A 19,397-nucleotide genomic window follows, 5' to 3' on the forward strand; every position below is an offset into this window, starting at 1 on the left:
AAAGATCTGGGAGGTGGAGCGGTGTGTTTAGGTCTTAACCTCTCAGAGTTGTGGCCGTGGTTTTCTGCAGTGAAACAGCGTAACTCGACAGCTCTGACATAAGTAATATGGTCAGAAGAGCCAGCTGCTCTCTGCTGCTCTTGCCCGCACAGGACGGGAGGTTTAATAGTGATGAAAACAGTGTGCTGAGCTTCCTTTCAACACTAAGCTGCACTGTGTACACAGCCCAACCCAGGCCCCACCAGCCAGAGGTGGCCTTGCTGGCATGGCCCGTTCCCCGCAGGAAACAGGCTGTGGGTGCACTGACATCATAATGTCTTTTTTTTTTTCCACGTGACCTGTTTCCAAAGCAGAATATATGCATTTTCCACGTCGTTTTCACTCCGTTTTTTTCTCCATTTTTCCTGAGCTCTGCGAGAGAGTTGTGTTACTGCTATGAATAAAGCATTTGCATTTTGGTTCCTGTACTTGCTTTTATAGTGCAAAGCTCTGAAAAGCACCAAGGGCCGGTTATACAGACCCAGGCACGTCATGCCAAGAAGCAACAGTCCCCATGCTGAAGCTTGTGTGGTTTTGTGCCTAGATTATGTGACACCTCATTTGTAAATGGAACATATTGATACCCTGCAGTGAATAGAAAGGACCATTAATTAGTCACTCTTCCCCAAGCACAGAAATCTTTACAGTTACCAATTTACTACACTGTGCTCTTTTTCTTCCCTTTGGTATTTGAGTCTTTAGGGCGAATTCGGGTCACGTTTTTAAGCTTTCCTCCCTCCACAGCCATGAGGTCTCGATTTCTTTTTCCCTTGAGGGTTCTGTTGTTATCACATGACTCTGGGAGCTGGAAATTTAAGGAAGAAGCCAAATACTACGAAGCACATTCAAATCACGAGTTCTGCCAAATGCTGGTTAGCACAGTTAACACTGAGGGCACAATTTAAACACAATTGGAAAAAAAAAAAATACTGAGATCTATCTTTTCGGTATAGAAATGTTAAGGAAAAAAGGGTAAAATCAATTGTGCTGTTTCAGAGGAAACTGCCCAATGCTATGAATTAACCTGTGTTGTCCAACAGCTTCAGTATGACTTATAGTATTATTCATAAGCACTGATATATTCATATTGAAATATCTAGAAGCCTGTATGTGTTGATTTTAACATAGCCTGCTTAAAGTAATCCCAGGAGGGGAGGAAAGAAGGGACATTCTTCATTTGGCCTTCTCCTTTTACTGGTTACTGAAGGTATCAACCCAAACTGAGGGTTCTTGTCATATATGTATCAAAACATGGACACAACACAAACTTCTTCAAATAATTCTCTGCAAGGAAAATAGTATTTTCACCTGCAGCAGCAGAACAGCCATTTCATTACATCCACTGATCTATTCTAGGTCCAATTTATGCAGTTTCTAGATTTCATGCTTACACTTGCATGAAAAATGTCTGGAAGCAAAGAAGAGTATTTCAGATTAATTCTGAAAGGAGGAAAAACATATTTTACACAGAAATCAGAAAAGATATATGAAAACAAGTCTAATTTTTCTGTCATTCTCCAAACGTTACTAGGTATGGACCTCTGCGGCTGAAAGGTTGTGCCTCAACTACCATCACAAAACAGACAGTGGAATTTTTTCAATAAAAAACAATTACAGGATGCTAAATGAAGCTGCCACTGACAACGAAGAGTGTAGAACTCCAGCCAAAGCTTTTCTCACTGCGGTTGTTTCAATGAATCCAGAAATACAGCTATTCAGAAAGGAACAATTTTGGGACCATAATAACTTTTGGAAAAGTAATCAAAAAAGTACAACTACAAATTTCAAAAGACTTTCAAGTGTTTAATGGAATTATCTCATTGCCACTAATTGGCAACCAATAAGCTATTGCAGCGTGGAAACAGAGATCCAAATGTGAGAGCCAGCACAGGCAATTGGTGCTTAGTGTTGAGATCTCTGTTTCACAGACTCAAAAGCTGTGCCTTGCCTCTTATGCTAAGCTGGGATCAGAATTTTTGTACCCTGTGAATATGTTCCTCAGCTGTGTCAGCTGTGGTGGCAAGGACAACAGTCAAGGGATACCTTCGCTGATAGGACAGTGCTCATTGTTTTGTCCTCATCCTTTGGGAGTCAGAGTTTAAAGGCACTGAAGGTGTTTGTCCTGACTCTGCCTCATCAGTGTTGCAAGTCCAGGAAGTCCTTCCAGGTGAGAATGCAGGTGGGACGGTACATACTAGCAAGGGTGAAATCCTTACCTGTTATCTTGATTACTTCTGCTGTACCAGTTCTGTGGACAGAGCACTTCCATCTAAGGAGCTGACAACCAGCCTCTTCAGAATCATGTCTTCAAGCAAAAGCAAAACTGTCTGGAAAAGAAAAAATGTAGAATCTACAGCTGTAAGAACAAATATTATTTCATTTCAACTTGTCATACACAAAGAAAAATGAAAACTAATAAATTTCCCTAGAAGGAATACAGCCTGGCTTGATTTTCATTTAATATATGAGTCAAATGGAAGGTTTGTGAGTGTAAGGATAAAAGGTTGAACGCCATAGGTACAGAACAGACAAACTCTATAAAGTTGGACACTGTGTTACATGCAGTCAGACTAATTGCTCTTAGACCATGGCTATGTGGAATATATTCATAAGTGAACTTCTTTATCCACAGAGATCCTGAAAGATATCATTACATTTTCTCTGTTTGGGGTGACACAGACTGTAGGGTTTTTTTTGCTTTCAAAACTAAATGTTGTTTTGGCTTTGAGTGGTTAATAACAAAACTAAACAGTTCTACCAAGTATAATCATGCTTTATTATGAAGGCAGAAGAAAGAATATAACACACAGTTCTGAACTGGAGAGTAAATATATAGGAAATTAATCCTCACTTCAACCAGTTGGTTGACAAGGCACAGGCACTCTCATTCAGCTTTCCCAGCACATCTCACCTGTGGCCAGACTTCCCTTCTAGGAAGCAAAAGGTGTGATCTGTAGACTCTCCTTAGCCTAAAGGAGTTGCCACCAAAGTCTTTGTCATCTCCAAGTCTTCTATTACCCCACACACAACTTTTAGAGGAGAGATAGAAACGCTAGTGGTTTAAGCACTTTCTTGATGTAATAGGTTTCAGTCTCCAGAGCCTCAGGTAAAAACAGAGTTCACATGGCATATTAAATGTCTCATATAAAAGGGAGGCACTGTCTCCTCATATATAAAGAACCAGGCATTTATTCATGCCCAAAAGGATAGCTTAGTCCAGAAGAAAACTCAAATTCAGATGATCCCATTCAAGAATGTGCCTCCCACACACTCTACTGCAAATGTCTTTGTCAGGCACTCTGCTTTCTGAGTGCTATACTCAAAGACTAGACCTTACATACAGCAGAAATTTCTAAGGCACCCCCAAAAGATCAGGATTTCAAAGCCACACTGTGTGGCTCCTTGTGTGGAGCCTAGCATAGGCCAGGGAGATGAGCGTAGGTAGGATCAGTGCTTCAAAGTGCTACTGAATCATCAGATCTTTGTGTAACACCTCTGTCTTGCACATAGTACACATGAAATACCCAGGATAGAGTCAAGAAAATTCCCAGGTATTTCCTGTACAACACCAATATACTTCTTGGCATTTCTCTTTATTTGCAGTACCATAAAAGTGGTTTCCTTCTTCCTTCCACCTAGGCATGCACCCCAAGACACACTGTATAGCATCAAGTGTGAGCAGCTTGAATATTTTTACTGAATGAGCACGATGACTTTTTTATTAGTTCACTGAGAGGGCTGGCTGCTCTCCCACGGCATTTAGTGAGGCACTATGCTTAGAGACATGATCAGTATGAGCCGTGCACTGAAGAAGCTGGCAGCAAAGTCATTGCTTTGGAGACTGGAATTTGATACCCAGTCAGTCCCCGCACCTCGTAACCACACAATGAAGTTCAGCAAAAGATGGTAAAAACAGAGCAGGAAAAATAAAAAAGGGAAAAAAAAAAGAAAAAGAAAAAGAAAAAAACCCCTCAGCTTTCCAGTCACATGATAGACACGGCCCCAGTGTTTATCCCATCCGAGCAGCAACAGCCCCTTCCTGCCCTCCCCAGCTGGCTGAGAGCAGCAGCAGCCCCTTCCTGCCTTCCCTGGCTGGCTGAGGGAAGCCACCTGCTGCCACTAGCCTGCCTGCACCGCATCGCATCACCTGGGGGAGGATCAGGCCCCACAGGCTTCTCCCTCCTAAGCTGAGCCTGTGGCACTGTGCTCAATTCCTCATCCTTTCCAGCTGCCCTACTGGGAAAATACCTTTTGAACACATCTCACTCATTTCATGCTAAAATGAGAGGATTTTTGCCGACAGCACCAATTACTCTTCCATCAGCAGATGCATGGCCATTCTTCTACCATAACAAATGCATCCAGAGGTTGCTGAGCAGAAGAGCCTCTTTGCCTGGGGGGAGAAGCAACAAGAGGGGTGAAACCATATGGTGGTCTATAGAGTAGAGGACAGAGCAATTAATGGCTATGCCAGAGTGTAGGGGTAAGCGCACTAGAAAATGTGTCAACCCTTCAGCAACAGAAGTTGCAATTACTAGAAACAGCGGCTTGCCGTAGTTCTCTACATCAACATATTATTTGTACAGTATAGATTTAAATGGATTTATGTTTGATTTATGCAGGTGTAAATCAGATCAGAGTAAACTGCTCTGAAATCTCAGAGGGTTTTCAGTTGAATTGCTTCATCTGATAGGAAGAACAGCTTCCACAAAAAAGACAGCTCTGAAGACATGCAGAAAACTTTTAAGAGAGCAGATGAGCTTAAAGTATGTATTTTAATAGGAATCACATAGTATTTATTTTATTGGGTATGTCAGTACTATAAATATTTTCTAAATTCAGCTGCTGTTCCTACAACCAAAAATGCATGTGCCCACTCAAGTACAAACCCACTGAACTGGAAAAAGTTTGCAGATTACTTTCAGCTCCAGTTGTGCAGTTTACAGCACAGAATTGTTGCAGCTGTTGTCTTTTATGTATTGATCTACAGTGACAGAAATCCCCCTGAGCTACAAAGACTTTCTAAAGAAAAGTATCAATTAGTTTAATCTCGAGTGAAATATATCCCTAGTATCTAGTGCAAGAGTAGTTTACAGTAAGTAAATATACTGATTTCAGTACATCTTTAAATAGACTGTTTGAATATAATGAATGACATCTACTTACAGTCCCTTTCAGTTATAAGTTCAGGGCAATAGGGCTGAACATAATTTAGTTATACTTAATATATATATGTATATAAATACATATATAAACACACACACACATATATATATATCAGGAAATTCATGTGGCATAGCTGAAGCAAAAAGGTCTGGAGTCAAGGATTCAGAAACAGCTGTGATACTGCACCTCCTGACTCACTGGAGCAGGTCTGGATACATTCCACCTGGCTGATCACCTACATTCTGAACCCATTTACCCTTGCCTGCCTCTGTAATCAGTGGAGTGAGAGAGCTGCTCCATGGGAGCGATTCAGACCTTTGGTGTGGTACATGAATCACCTGTTTGGGATGCTTGTTTTCTCACTGGCTGCAGTGGGAGCCTAGGGCAGCTGCACTCTGGTCGTGGGAGACACAGTTAGGTCTCTGGAGCAGCCAGAGACAAATCTGGGGCTTGGATGCCAAATACATGTGAGAAATGGCACAGGTTGTTTGTAGGAAAGCAAGTAACATGAACACAAATGTCTGTGGAAATAAAAAGTACTGTACTGTAATCAGCTTCTCTGCTTTGTGTTTTGCAGCCTGAGGCTTGCCTGCCTTACTCATTAATTCTAACTGGTCTGGAATTAAACAATTATATTTGCACAACTGGTACCTATAAATACAGAGACATGGCAATCTCTGAGGATATATAAAAATTCAATTACCAAGAAAAAGGAATTATATTTTTTGTTTTTTTATTGTAAAACACCTTGTATACTCATGTGCTGATCCTAGAGTAAGCTCTATAGACAGTCTTTCAAACTTCTAAATACTAAGAGGGATTGGGAGTTGATTTCTATTTCATTTCAGAATTGAGGCTTCATCTCTTTAGAATGTTTTAGGAAAAAAAATAAGATTTTAATAACAAACACACAGGGAGTTTTACAGATAGTCTAAGTAGCTTAAGAAGGATTTGCACACAAAGTAACACTTCTGCTCCTGTAAGTTAGAGTTTGCAGGATATATACACATATATTTAGATTGCCTGCTATGCAAGGGCTCCTACTGCTTCAAGTGGCTTTGGAGTGGGCACTAAGCAAACTGAACCATGATTTCTATGTACTCAGCATCCTCTACTTCTTGCTGTTATAGGAAAGTAGATAAAGGCATTAAAAAAAAAATAGAGAGAGATCTCATATAGTATTTAATCTCATTTTTAATCCTTAACCAACTAGTTTTCAAGATGTTAACATACCCTTCATTAGACACACATTGCCTGCATGAAACTGCATGCAGCAATCACTATCATCATTATTCAGATGCATGCTGAATTGGAACTTGTGTATGTGAAGGTAATAATGTTGGTAAGGTATTACTCCCAAATTGTATGTGTGTAAAACAGACAACATTTTGCTGTGCAACCAGCTTTTGCTTATAAGCAAATGAAAATGTAAACACTGTTCTCAGTGAATCACTGGTTTATGTACACTGGAGTTAAATCACAAAATCATAGGGGTTGGAAGGGACTTCTGGGGATCAAGTCTAACCCCTCAGTGTTTGTTTCCACCATTTTATAATTCCCCACAGTCTTGACAAATATTTGCTAAAAATATTAATTTGTAAAATGAGTCTGCTGAGTTAGTGAGTAAAAACGCAGCCTCAGAATCAATTCACACAGAAAACTGTAACAGATTAAAACATTGAAAACTATGGATACCTGCAATGGCACCAGTGCATACTGCCAAAAAACATACCTCCAGTTTCAAGGTTATCCCAAGGATCAAATGAAATTATCTGCCAATAGATATTGTGTATGAAACTGCTGCCAAAGAAAGGTCATTACCCAACATCATTTTTCTGTTCTGATTAATAGCAATTCTACATAGGCAAACAAGTCATCTAAAACTAAATATCACCCTTGGCATTTGGAGAGGAAGAGGGTTACTAGGTCAGAGTCTGACACAGAAAATAAGTATAAGCCATATAGTGGTAAACATTCAGCTCAGAATACCTAGTAATAGCCTTAAGCAGCAGACTGACTTTTAAAAGGAATCACAGTCAGAGAAGAACCCGGAGGGAAAGCAGACAATATTTTAGAAAAAGGAGATCTACTTATGCTGGATGAACAACAAAAATAACCCACACTGGAAACAGTGCTCAAGTCAACTTGAAACAAACACTAAGAAAAATAATGGGAACACAGCAAGCACTGCATCTCCTCTTCTGCAAAATTTACATAACTTTTTTTTTTTTTTAAGTACATTCCTTCTCTGTTTGCCTTTATGCTGGTCTGCCCCACCATCTGGTGATATTCCAATACTATAAACTCTTTAATTTAATAAGCAAATACAGGAAAGTTGGCACATGTCTGTCAATATATAAGCCAAAACAGTTGCTCTCATCCCTTTCTTTTGAAAAAATGCCATGATTTGAGCAAAATGCCTTGCAAATCCATAAATCCAGAGTATATGGAACATGACCTGGGTGAGACATGCATTGGGTAGCAGACTCTGTAGAGCCTTTCAGAGAAGGTGGAAAGCCAGCAGAGCCCTCTGCACCTCACCAGCTGCAATGATCATCCCTACCACTGCATTCATATTTGTTTTAAAGAAAGACAGTTTCGGGGTTCCTGTCAGAAATCACCATTTTAGTGCTGCTGGGATTTTCTTATGTAGAGATGTGTGCATCAAGGATGTCCAGGTCACTGTTGAATAATCTTTTTTAACAATAAGAAAAACAAAATGAGGCTTTGTGTCCCATTCTTGGCTTGCCACTGGCTGTGTGTTAGTAGCCTGACCACGTGTACCTATCTCGACACATCATCTCCTCTATAAAACTTGGAGTCATGCAGCACGTGAAGGAGATTCAGTTATATATATCCATATCAGGAAAAGGTTCTTCACTAATAGCATGGCTGGGCATCAGAACAGTTTCCCAGGGGAAGCGGGCCTGGCACCAAGCCTGACTGAGTTCAGGAAGTGGCTGGACAACGCTCTCAACAATATAGTGTGATTTTTTTGTGCTCCAATGTAAAACCAGGAGCTGGACTTGTTGATTCTTACAGGTCCCTTCCAACTTGGGATACTCTATGATTCTGTCATTTAAAAACTGAGAAATAGCTTTTGTATCAAGGTCTTAAAGAGCAGTCTTTTAACTCACCTTGGCTGCCAACAAAAGATATGCAATTGTGTTTTGCCAAATAATACTCTTAGTCACTTGAGTTCTCATTTTGCCTTTTTGTTTGCCTAAATATCTTGTTCCTTTGTTTGGATCAATCTACATAGCTTTTATCAAACATCAGTTAATTAATGTAGGCGGGTACTAGGTAAAAAGACACAATCTAGCTGCTGAAAATAAGATTACAAGGTGTGTAACTTGCAAAAGAAAGAAGAGGAAATGCAGCTCTCTCCTCACTTTTTCTTCAATTATCATTATTTCTAAGAAGTTGTACAAAAGGTGAAAAAGCCTTGTCATTGTCTTATTCCTAAGCCACATCAATTAGTTGATCTTTAAGTAAATTGAGAATAGTAATATAAAAACAAAACATTAAAGAAATGGCTGAAAGCCATCCTGTGTAAGATGCAAAGGGGAATAACTCATAAAAATCAGCAGCCCTGCCTTTGCTCATCGATACTCTAACAAGCAGAGGAAATGATTTATTTCAGAGCTGAACTCCTTGTTCTCCTGAACATGGCTCATATTAAGGACACTATGATCATCTATCTGCACTGTAATTCACTTTTAAAAGAGTCTACATAAATATTTACTCATGAACAGGCTCTAGCTGTGGTCTGTAAGTGAAGCTGCCATAGGACATTCATGCTGGTGCATGGAGGCAAAGAATGCTGGGATCTTTCCTTGTGTGCTGCACATCATCAGTCAGCCAGTACTCCCTATACAGGTGAGACACTCCTGTAAATCCACATAAGCATAACACCCTTTTGTCCCTTAAACAACTGTAGATGATAATACCTGCAACTTCCAGGAATTATTTATTCATACACAAATACAAAATACTTAGTTCAGCCAAGGAGAGGTTAAGTTGGTAGTTTCAGTCAGGTGAACCATTGCCCTTGCCACAAAAGGAACTTGGAGCTAAATTGTTCTTTGTACTCTTTGCCAATGAATCCTAAGACTGAAGCAGCAGAGACTCACCTATCTTCTTCCTTAATCATTCACAGACAGGCTGGGAATCGGGCTTGCTCCACTGACAGCTTGGGAGTGAGCAGCATCTGCACCACAGACAACTCATCTCAAAGTGTGCACAACAAGGAGAGATTCTTCCGTTCACTTTGGTCACACACACTGTTTCTAAAACGTGGATGCTTATTAAAGAATTGATGTTGTCTCTCACTCTTACAGGAAGCAGCTGTAATGAGGTAAAGAACAGAGGGTTAATGTCAGCATCACTGATTTGTATTGGCCTCAAGTGTTACACTGAAGGAAAATGCTGATTGTAATAGCAACCCATGACTGCTCTAATGTATACTAGGAAATAAGCCAACTCTTGCATTTAAATTTGTGAGACTGAAACACGGCTTTAAAATTACTTTTCTGTCTGATCTTGAAGATGCAGCAGCTGGCCCTGCATTTGTACTTGGTATTTAGTGTTGGCCCTGAAATGCAACACAACTGTTTTAGGCAAAACTGGGGCTGATCTTGGAGATTTTCAGAGGGATATATTTCTTTATAGCTTACAGTGATAGACGTAAGTCTGAGAAACAGTATTGAGAAATAGCACTGTCAGGAAAATCTTGTTTTCCAGATGATATCAACTAGCTTTATTTAAGGGTGTGTGCGTGTATGCATATGTATACATATATACACAGAGATATGCGTATGTACACATACACAAGCATATGTGGATTGGGGAGGCACGTCATTCTCATATCTAACACTTTCTTTGTCTCCCATAATAAACTGTACAGCTTTCTTTCACCAAAATAACATAGATCAAGTTTGATTCCACTATATCATTAAGCCATATACCAACAGGTTCACAGGAGTAACTGGCAGTTACATACTACACTTATTGCTGCACATCCATGAGCATCCAGCTAGTAAGGAGATTTTTTCAGTGACACTTATACAACAAAAATAAATCCTGCAGTAGTATGTTCTTATGGTAAAAAGATTAATCAAACATCAGTCCAAATAATCAGTTGTGAATTTAAAGTGTTAGGTAACAAACCTGGCAATGCTTTGTCGGACTGGGCTTTGTAGGAAGGAGAGGATGCAGAGCAGTCACAATGGGGAAAGCACTGCCACCTTCCAGTGCACATGGAGAGCATCTCATACCGTTATCAGTTTGTGACCAAAATGCTGCAGAAAAGTCTATGTATACAGTCTTCAGTAAGTTCTTTATCAAGGTTTATGAGAGCACAAAGAAAGGCTTTTTCAGCTCCCATGGCTCAGTTTGGTTGCATGGTTAGAAGCTGTTTTGCCTGATTTCAATAACACCACCTCTGTGATAACAAAATACGTGACTGAAAAAAGCCAGCAGCTGCCCACTGTGTCTCTCTTTGGGAAAACAGGAAGCTGCCACTGCTGCTATAACATCTGACATGATAACACTTCAAAAAAAACAGGATAAAGGTACTGGGCCAAATCTACCAGTGCCCACTTTCCTGCAGTTGAGGCTGTCATATCCTATCTGAAACCATTAAAACCCACTGGAACAGGCTGTCTGATCAGCTTGGGATGATTCTAGCAATGTCAATGTCCTCTTCAAACCACCAAGAAAACCAGTATTTGTCTTCCCTCTGGCTTCTGTATGATAATCATTCAACATTTATGATGTGCGAGAGTATGAGTTTGTAGGAGGGAGATAATGGATGAAAGAAATCTTTAAAGGAGAAAAAGAGACAAGCCTATGAGGCACCTTAGGTACTGTTTAAGCAAAAGGAACTGATCTAATTTCTCCATAACTCCTTCTCAAATTCCTCTAAATTAACCTGTGGGAACTTCTCAGACCTCACAGAACAAACTGAGCTCCCCATAGCTCAACCCCGAGCAGCAATCATCTCTTTGCTGGCAGGTCATGCAGCAGGAGGAGACTTCACAGTTCTGAAGTGCTGCTTAGGATCATGAACACCTCCCTGTTCAGCACCCACTTGGTACACTTAACCCACTAAGGAAACGAGGGCCACATCCACAGTATTCTTCTTAGAGTGAAGTCCACTGTTTTTGGGTACCTCCTGTTCACAGTCAGGTAGTTACAGTAGCATATGACAGAACTGCAAGTAGCCGTTAGCTAGAAATGTACGTGCTGTTTTTCTTAGCTCACATTAGTTTTCATTCATCTGCATATATATGAGTTACTTCATGCACAAACACGCAGTTGGACACACAGGTCTGAGTTTTACAGCCCAGGTTAGATAGAGAAATGAAAGCACCATGTGCTCAGTTGATGTTTAGGAAATGTCAAAAGCAAATGCTTTAAATTTCTAGGCCTGTGCTCTCATCTTTCCTATCCCAATGGGGCAGAGAAGGGAGAAAATCAAGTCAGGAATTCTGCTCAGCTTGGAGCTGGGCTTTCTGACATGGTCAGCTACCAGTGTCGGCAGCAAGTTTCCCAATTAGTAACAGCTTCCCAGCATTATTCAGCTAGCTGGATAGCCAGAAGGGAGCATGCTGCAGCCACATGCCCAGTGCTCTCCCGTGCAAATCAGTTGCCATGGGAATAATGGCTTTGAGGGTAATTCCAGCTAACCAGGGTTTCCCACACTAGGGACTTCACGGCCAGGAAGTTGTGACTAAATTCTGCTCCCATTTAACATAGCATAAAGAAAGAATACAGGACTTAGAACCCAGAAACCATGGGTCCAGACCTGCCAGGTGCTGCACCCTTTTCATTCCTGTTTTCTGTGCAATTTTTTTTTCCCCCCAACTTTGGCACTATGCCTGGAAGCTACAGGAACCAACTCTCAAGGAGACTATTGGTTGGGGAAAAAAAAGAAAAAAAAGCGTTTAGCTCTAATGGTCAGATATTTTGTTCCCTTCTTTTATTTTAAAGATGGATGGAGATGCGGGAACCTTTCTTATAAAGAAAAAACAAAAACAAACACAGATCTTTCAAAAAAGCAAATATTAAAAATTCTGAACAAGAGTGGGGAAAAAATGAAGTAATTTTGTCCAGAACTATAAGTGCTTATGCAGTTATCTGCTTAAAATTTAAGAGGTTATGGCAAGAATAATTTGGAGGCTCAATTTTGTCCAAGGAGGTTGTGGATGCCCCAGCCCTGGAGGCATTCAAGGCCAGGCTGGATGTGGCTCTGGGCAGCCCAGTCTGGTGGCTGGTGACCCTGCACGTAGCAAGGGGGTTGAAAATACATGATAAATGTGGTCCTTTTCAACGCACACCATTCTATTATTCTATGATTTTTATATAAAATGTTCCTTGTAGTTTATTTGCTCACTGTACATAAATCTGGTGCCAGGTTTGCACACAAACACTTTCCAACCAGCATACAGAATTACCGTCATACAGCACTCTAGGCAAATCTCTACAGGCAGAGTGGCAAAGCTGTTAAGTTGGGCCACAATAAGAAGCACTCGCTTATATTAAATTGTGCAGATTACTTTCTAGAGCTAATAATCCAGCTGTGATCAACAGGAATAATGGAATCATGAAGCAGAAGTGAATGAAAATTGTGAGCATTTTTAATTGCAATGTTATTGCTTTATATAAAAGGCTGTACCAGCAGACTCACCTGTAAATCTGTTGTCAGCAGAAAAGCCCCATTGAATGCTTTACACATCTCCTTGACAAGGCTCCAAATTTCACCTTCTGTAATTTCACACAGCACAACAGCCTGATGTGAAGGCCTGAACGCTATGAAGTAAAAATGCCAGTTTCAGAACCTTGTGACACAAAATTAACATTAAGCTACTTTTCTTAGCAAAGGTACTTACCACATTGTACTAGAGATAGAAACCTCGAGAATGGCTTTACAGTGCATTATACAATACACATTAGATAACAATATCAACTTCTTCAGAGTTTTAGAGAACACAGTTTCAAAAGCTACTCTGCTGCAACAGCAGAGTATTCTGTAGACTGAAAGCTGTCCTTAGTACTGAGCAGTCAGGGACGCGAAATTAACCTTTCATTTGACAAACTAAACTCGAGGCTGAAAGTAGGGAAAGCTGCATCACCATTAACAAGCAGGACTGTGAGCACAGACAACAATGAAAAAACACCTCCATCCCCAATACTTATGCAAGCACAGGAATTATTGAATTTAAACTTAACTAGCATCAGCAATGCATTTTAACATGTTTAACAATGTTTTGGATTTAAACGGTCTGTTTTAAGAAGCGAATGAGTAATGCTCTTGAGGGGAAGCAGTGGAAGAAACAGAAACTCATGCCTGTGTAGTCATTAAAAATGCCTGTAAGTTTACTGCACAGAAGCCGTCTTTCTTTATTAATCCAACTTTCCTGGCAGCCGTGTACTTATGTGCTTTCTTTCTCCTAAGCCTACAGTACCCAGAACCCATTGCAAAATACCCCCCTCAACATAGAGTAAGCCTCTGCTATGAAAACTGTTACGAAAACAGAGATTCTTCCAGAATTCTTGTGCCACTCACAGGCATCAAAGCCCAGAACCTCTCATCTGACCCCCATGCTTACTGCTTTTATGGAATACAGTTGAAACAGTGAACTGGTTTCTGTAGTTCTATTGGTTCTATCCTTAAAACTAGCAATAAAAACACTGGCAGAGGAAAGAAGTAATAAATCATAAAGGGAAAACAACTTGGAACAATATTTTCCATGCTGGAACATATTTTAAGGACATAGGTGATCTGTGCAGGGAATGGGAAGAAAAACACAAGCCACTTTCTGGCAATCATGGGAGAAAAAAAGACAGCGACTAGAAATTAAATTTAAACTGAAAAATAATCAGCAAGAGTCTGAATTAAAGACGTGCTGAGTGCCAGCAAGAGCTCTGAGGTACAACCTGTGTTACTAAGCCGTCTGCGTTAGACAATTAACTGAAGCAATTAGATTTCATAAAGTAGCCCATTATTTTAGGAGTGAAACAAAATCTGGAGTAAATGCAGCTTCTTAAAAATAATAATAAAAAACAAAATTAGCATGCAACATACAGTTATGGACATCTTCAAGCATCAAAGGAAATGGCACGCATGTTGTGAAAGCGACTGTAAAGGGACATGAAGAAAATAATCTGCCAATATCAGATTCTCCTGAAATACTTTTTAGTCTCAGAGTGTTTTGATGCGTTGTTTTTTCATGGCTGTAAAATAGAATATTCTCAAGAGACAGAAACAAAACCAAACACTTCAGTGATTCTCACAGCTATTTTTGCAGGTTATCGCAGAGAGAATTGGACAAAACAAGTAATTAAGTTACTTGCCGTATGCATTGAAAGTGTTACGTGCTTACTAATATTCTATTACTGGTACAGACTTCAGAGAATAACACTTCTGAATGCATCCTCTAGAAGCCTGCAGGTTTAGTATAAGGTGTAAACTACAGTTTGAATTAATTATAAAACAACTACAGTGTCCTTACCACAGCATGACTAGTAGAGAAAAAGGAAGAAAACCATTTTTAATACAGTTACTCATAAAAGGCCTACCTCCCATGCATACAATGCATTCAATTTTAGGCTCCTAAGGGTTGGCAGAAATTTTTTTCTCATATACTGTCACAGGTGAAAGCACTCAAAGCTATTGCTACTTCCCCCCGCCTTCCCCTCCTTTCTGATGTTCCAAGAAGGGCATAGTAACACAAGGTTTGTTTACCACAAGTCCTTGCATTAAGTATTAAGTATCCCCACCATTTATTTTCTCCTCACTAGACACACAGCGATCCTGTAAGACAAATCCAGTTCCATTTCATTTGCTTTTAAAGAAATATTTTTAATGAAATAGGCACATGACAGGGTATAAAACTAAGTACAAATCCTTAAGTTTTACATTTTCTAAGGCAGGAAATTTCTTGCAGATGAATGCTTGGCCACAACTGCTATTCCTAATGACTCTAATAATACCCCGATTGCATACAGTAGGCAACATACTTCTTTTTAATATTCCAGATAAGTGTATCTTTGGTAAACCAGAATATTTATGACAAGTAGATAAGGCAAACATATTAGCAGACGGACTAAACTTGGATCTGTTGCAGACTGCTTTACCACAAACATAACTCATTTTGCTAAGTTCACTTCTTTTCCACTCTGTTCACAATGATCATTGTACGGTGACAATAACGTAAAGATGGTAGTAAATATCCAAAAGGTTATTGCATGGTGACAATAACGTAAAGATGGTAGTAAATATCCAAAATGTTATTTGCAGGGAAAACTCACCCGTATGGAAGCCTTCAGTCTGCTGGGAAACACTGAGGCAATCTCCACTGAGGAGCAATATCCGAGAGATGCTGCCTTAGTGGTGGTCAGTCCTAAAGGTCCAGAGGAGGTGGAGTCAAGCTCCACTCCTCCGGGAGCACAGCTAAATTACTCTCACCTGTGCTCCCACAGCTGACCCGACACTTGCCTCAGCTGATTAATCAGAGGTTCAGGCTGTGATTACCAATTTCCCATACAATCATTAAAATACATGAAGTAAAAAAAAGAAAATAATTTAAAAAAATAAAATTAAATCTTTAAATACTGCAGAATGGGGATAAACACTATGAAAAACATCTCTAAAACTTGTGAGCTGAAGTGCAGCATTTCATCTCCTACCAGAACTTTGGAACTGAGAACTGATGGTGACAAAGGATTGGAGCAAGCACCTAAAGAACTGCACCTACCAAAAAACAGCAAACTTTCATATTCCCCATTGTTCTTTACTCATATATAATCACTAATATGATTTAAATGATCCTTGCAAGCACTTTTAAAAGGAAATGCCCAAATAAAAAGTTCACATTACAGTAGTTTCCATTAATCACAATCAAGTATTCAAGGGTAATCTTCTAAACTAGAAGCATCAACTTCAACAAGATCTTGAAAATTACATTTGTAGCAACAGTTATACAGAGTAGTAATGTAATACTACACGCTGATACTTGGCCTTCACAGTAACGGCATCAAGCAACAAGAACAACAAGCTTTCACCCTCCTCTACTAAAAAGAAAACATTTTGCTTTCTAAGTTTCTGTTACAGTCTGTGCTTTTCTTGTGTCTTTAACCAAGACCACAAATAACTATAGTTTACTGATGAGGTGAGCTGCAGCATCCAGCAGACATATCCCTGATATGGATTATGAGATGACTAGCTTAAGAAAATCTTAAAACATTCAAGGCAATAAAATACAAAAAGTCTGCTGTAAACATCTGTAAGGCACAATTTCTTTGACAGTTTCAAGTGAATATCGAGGTTTTCCACCTAAGAATCTAGAAGCACTTCTGTAGTGAGCAGGTGACAGAGCATTGGCACAGGATGCCCAGACTTACTGTCTCTCTCCTCTGGAATGTTGCCTGGGCCTGGCACTGGACAGCCTGCCCTATGTGGTTGTGCTTCAGCAGGGTGGCTGGACCACATAACCTCCAGAGGTCCCCTCCAAGCTAAACCATTCTGCGATTTGGTGTATAAAGGCACTTGATAATTAATTTCAACAAGATCGTTTTTCAATCCAGGCGTATTTTCTGCCAAAAAAAATCCTCACTACAGCAGTTTTGAGTCCTATTGCACTGCTGTCTTACAGGCTGAGATGACAGTCTTCTTTGTATTCTTTTACTGATAGCAAAGGTGTTAAAAAAATATAGAAGATATTACCTTATGCTATTCAAAACAAAGAGAAGACTCACTACATATCTAAGAGCTCAGCCTCCTTCTCCCTTTCATACTAGTTACAAACAGATCACTTAAAAAAATGTATGTATATATATGTATACACACACACACACACACACACATTATTTACATATATTCCAACCTCCTAATGAAATTTTCAGTTCCCTCAGAAGTGTCCCATGGACGCAATTACAGACAAGGCACTTGTAAAGAATCTGCAATAAACCATATCTTATTTTCAGGTGGGAAGCAAAACAAGGTCTCAGAACTTCTGCAAAGTGAAATATTTGTATTCTAAAAGTTAAAATCTCTTAAGGGAAGCACCAACTGCAAAGCACTGCCTGAAATGGATTTGTTTTCACATTAGTTATAACCTGATCTGAAATTTGCTGTTAATTTTAAGGCACTTAAATTAAGGGCAGAATTAACAGAGCCAATGACAGTGATTTGAGTTCAGACAATCAAAAGGCACTTTTGCTTCTTTTTTTTTTCCTTCATATCTGTGATGTGAAAGTGTTTTTATCTTGATTTCACATGTTTTCTGTGTTCAGACGCGAGAGATTCTGTTCAGCTATGTCCGCCACCAAGTTCATATTACAGTCTCGAAGAGCCTTTATTAGGTCAGTCACCTTTGCATCTTTCCCCTTCCATTTCTGCCACTCCCGAAGCGACTGAACCAACTGCTCCCGCAAGTCATGTGGATTGGCTGCTACTATTCTGTCCATTTTCACATCAGAAAGGTTAAGTTTTCGCATCAGCATTTTCCAGTCTCTCCCAACGTTTTCACATATGACTTCGATAACTACCTTCTGCAAACCTGAAACAGTAGAAATATGTTAGTGATGATATGCAAAAAAATATTTTTATTAAGCAAAACACTATTATTCTTGACTTATCACTCATAACGAAGGTCTCATCATGCCTGAAAAGCTACTGCGTGTACTGGGAGCTCCAAGTACAGAGCAGAACTTCCAAGTGACCATCAGGCTGAAGGCTGAGACCTGGGACTCCCCAGTCTGGAAAAGAGAAAGCAAGAGAGGATCTAATAACTGTTCGTAAGTATTATTTGAACTGCAGGAGTCAGGTTGACAGGAGTGGATTCTTTGCAGTGGTGTGCAATAGAGCCAGGGGCAACATGTAGCAAGTGGAACACAGGAAGTTCCACACAAATACAAGGAAGAACTTCTTTACTGTCAGAATAACAGAGCATGGGAACAAGCTGCCCAGAGTGGTGGAATCTCCTTCTCTGGAGATATTCAAGACACACCTAGCTGCCTACCTGTGCAACCCTGCTGTAGGAAACCTACTTTAGCAGGGGGCTGGACTCAATGACCTCTAGAATTCCCTTCCAAACCCTACGATTCTGTGATCGGGGCTAAAGGAGCAGCTGTTTACAGCATATGCTGCCCTCGTGGTACGCTTTCAGGGTACAACACAGTCCCTGCAGCAGCAGTTAAGCAGCAGCAGCAGCACCGTTAGCAGCAGCCACAGATGGGAACAGAGGGCTGCCGTACCCCGAGCACTCTCAAGTCTCAAACACGAATTTACTGGGATTCATTGGGTAAAAAAAAAAATAATAATGAAAAAATAAAAAAGTTGCACCTACGTCTCTCATTGATGTCAGGCCGCTCATCAGGAGCGCTGGCTTCTCCCTCCTCTATGAACTGAGTCAGCCGTGAGACCAAATCTTCTCTTTTAATAGTCTTAAACAAGCGTTTAAGCAAGTCTACGTCGTGACTTGAAATCAGCTGCTGCTCCATGAGGAAGCTGAAGAGCTCCCTGCCGCTCTCGACAGACTCCAGTTTCCTTTTCCCAATTTTATCCTTGCACAGAAACTTCAGTTCGTGCAGCTCGCTGGCAGACAGACTGGAGGACAAAGAACTCAGCAGAGCCAGGAAGGGATCCATGGGGCTGAGGCCCACAGCGCAGCCGACACCGAGAAACGGACAGGCTTTAGGGCAGGCCGCCGGAACCGCACCCCGGCGGCGAGCTTCAGTCGGGCTTCCGCCGCTCTACCGCTCAGCCGAGGGGGAAGTGACGTTATGACGGTGGACTCTCCTTCCGCCGTCGGAAGATGGCGGCCCGTCCTTCTAATGCCCGCGATAGTGTAACAGCTGGGCCGTGCCGTTTATGTCTGGAAGCAACGGGCCTCACGTGTCTCAAATTTATTACGAGGAAGCAGGCCCCCTCTGCATGGGACTGCTCGGACACCTCCGCTCCCCACCTTGGGAATGTTAATGTTTTACCTACCAGCTAAATGAATGAGAAATATATGGGGTTATACACTGATGAAGGGACCCAACAGAGAGTAAGAAGAGCAGTATCAGTCCCTTTCTCAAGCAGACACTGCTACTTGCATTATGTCCCTGGAAGCTGCTTAGGAAAGGAGCCTCTGCCCTCTCTGTGCTGTCTCTGCTGCTCCCAGGGGCCTGCGCCATTCAGTAGC

The 19,397-nt window shown here is 40.6% G+C and overlaps 1 protein-coding gene across 3 annotated transcripts; it reads right to left on the reverse strand.

Annotated features, from left to right (window-relative positions):
- Positions 1-9,263: 9,263 nt before the first annotated feature.
- FADD (Fas associated via death domain) lies at positions 9,264-19,063 on the reverse strand. 3 transcript variants are annotated; one of them, XM_072338187.1, is made up of 4 exons: positions 18,558-19,063; positions 17,581-17,768; positions 12,896-13,017; positions 9,264-9,552 (listed from the first exon to the last, which is right to left on the reverse strand). In XM_072338187.1, exons 1-3 carry the CDS (start codon positions 18,856-18,858, stop codon positions 12,910-12,912), a joined length of 597 nt encoding a protein of 198 aa, XP_072194288.1. In that variant the 5' UTR covers positions 18,859-19,063; the 3' UTR covers positions 9,264-9,552; positions 12,896-12,909. The 3 variants fall into 3 exon arrangements, 2 of the variants coding, with proteins under 2 accessions (XP_072194288.1, XP_072194289.1); XR_011903744.1 differs by lacking the exon at positions 9,264-9,552 and having other exon boundaries at positions 12,893-13,017; positions 15,520-17,768; XM_072338188.1 differs by lacking the exons at positions 9,264-9,552; positions 12,896-13,017 and having other exon boundaries at positions 15,052-17,768.
- Between the last annotated feature and the right edge of the window lie 334 nt (positions 19,064-19,397).

Source organism: Excalfactoria chinensis, chromosome 5 (assembly GCF_039878825.1).
Source record: "Excalfactoria chinensis isolate bCotChi1 chromosome 5, bCotChi1.hap2, whole genome shotgun sequence".
Classification (NCBI taxonomy): domain Eukaryota; kingdom Metazoa; phylum Chordata; class Aves; order Galliformes; family Phasianidae; genus Excalfactoria; species Excalfactoria chinensis.

Bases quoted from the DNA above. Each gene is read 5' to 3' on its own strand.
- FADD (XM_072338187.1), bottom strand. From the start codon at position 18,858: ATGGATCCCTTCCTGGCTCTGCTGAGTTCTTTGTCCTCCAGTCTGTCT. The intron at 17,769-18,557 runs GTAGGTGCAACT...CTACTGTTTCAG, and splicing joins GCCTGACATCAATGAGAGAC to GTTTGCAGAAGGTAGTTATC. The intron at 13,018-17,580 runs GTGACTGACCTA...TTTACTTCATAG, and splicing joins GGAAGGGGAAAGATGCAAAG to CGTTCAGGCCTTCACATCAG.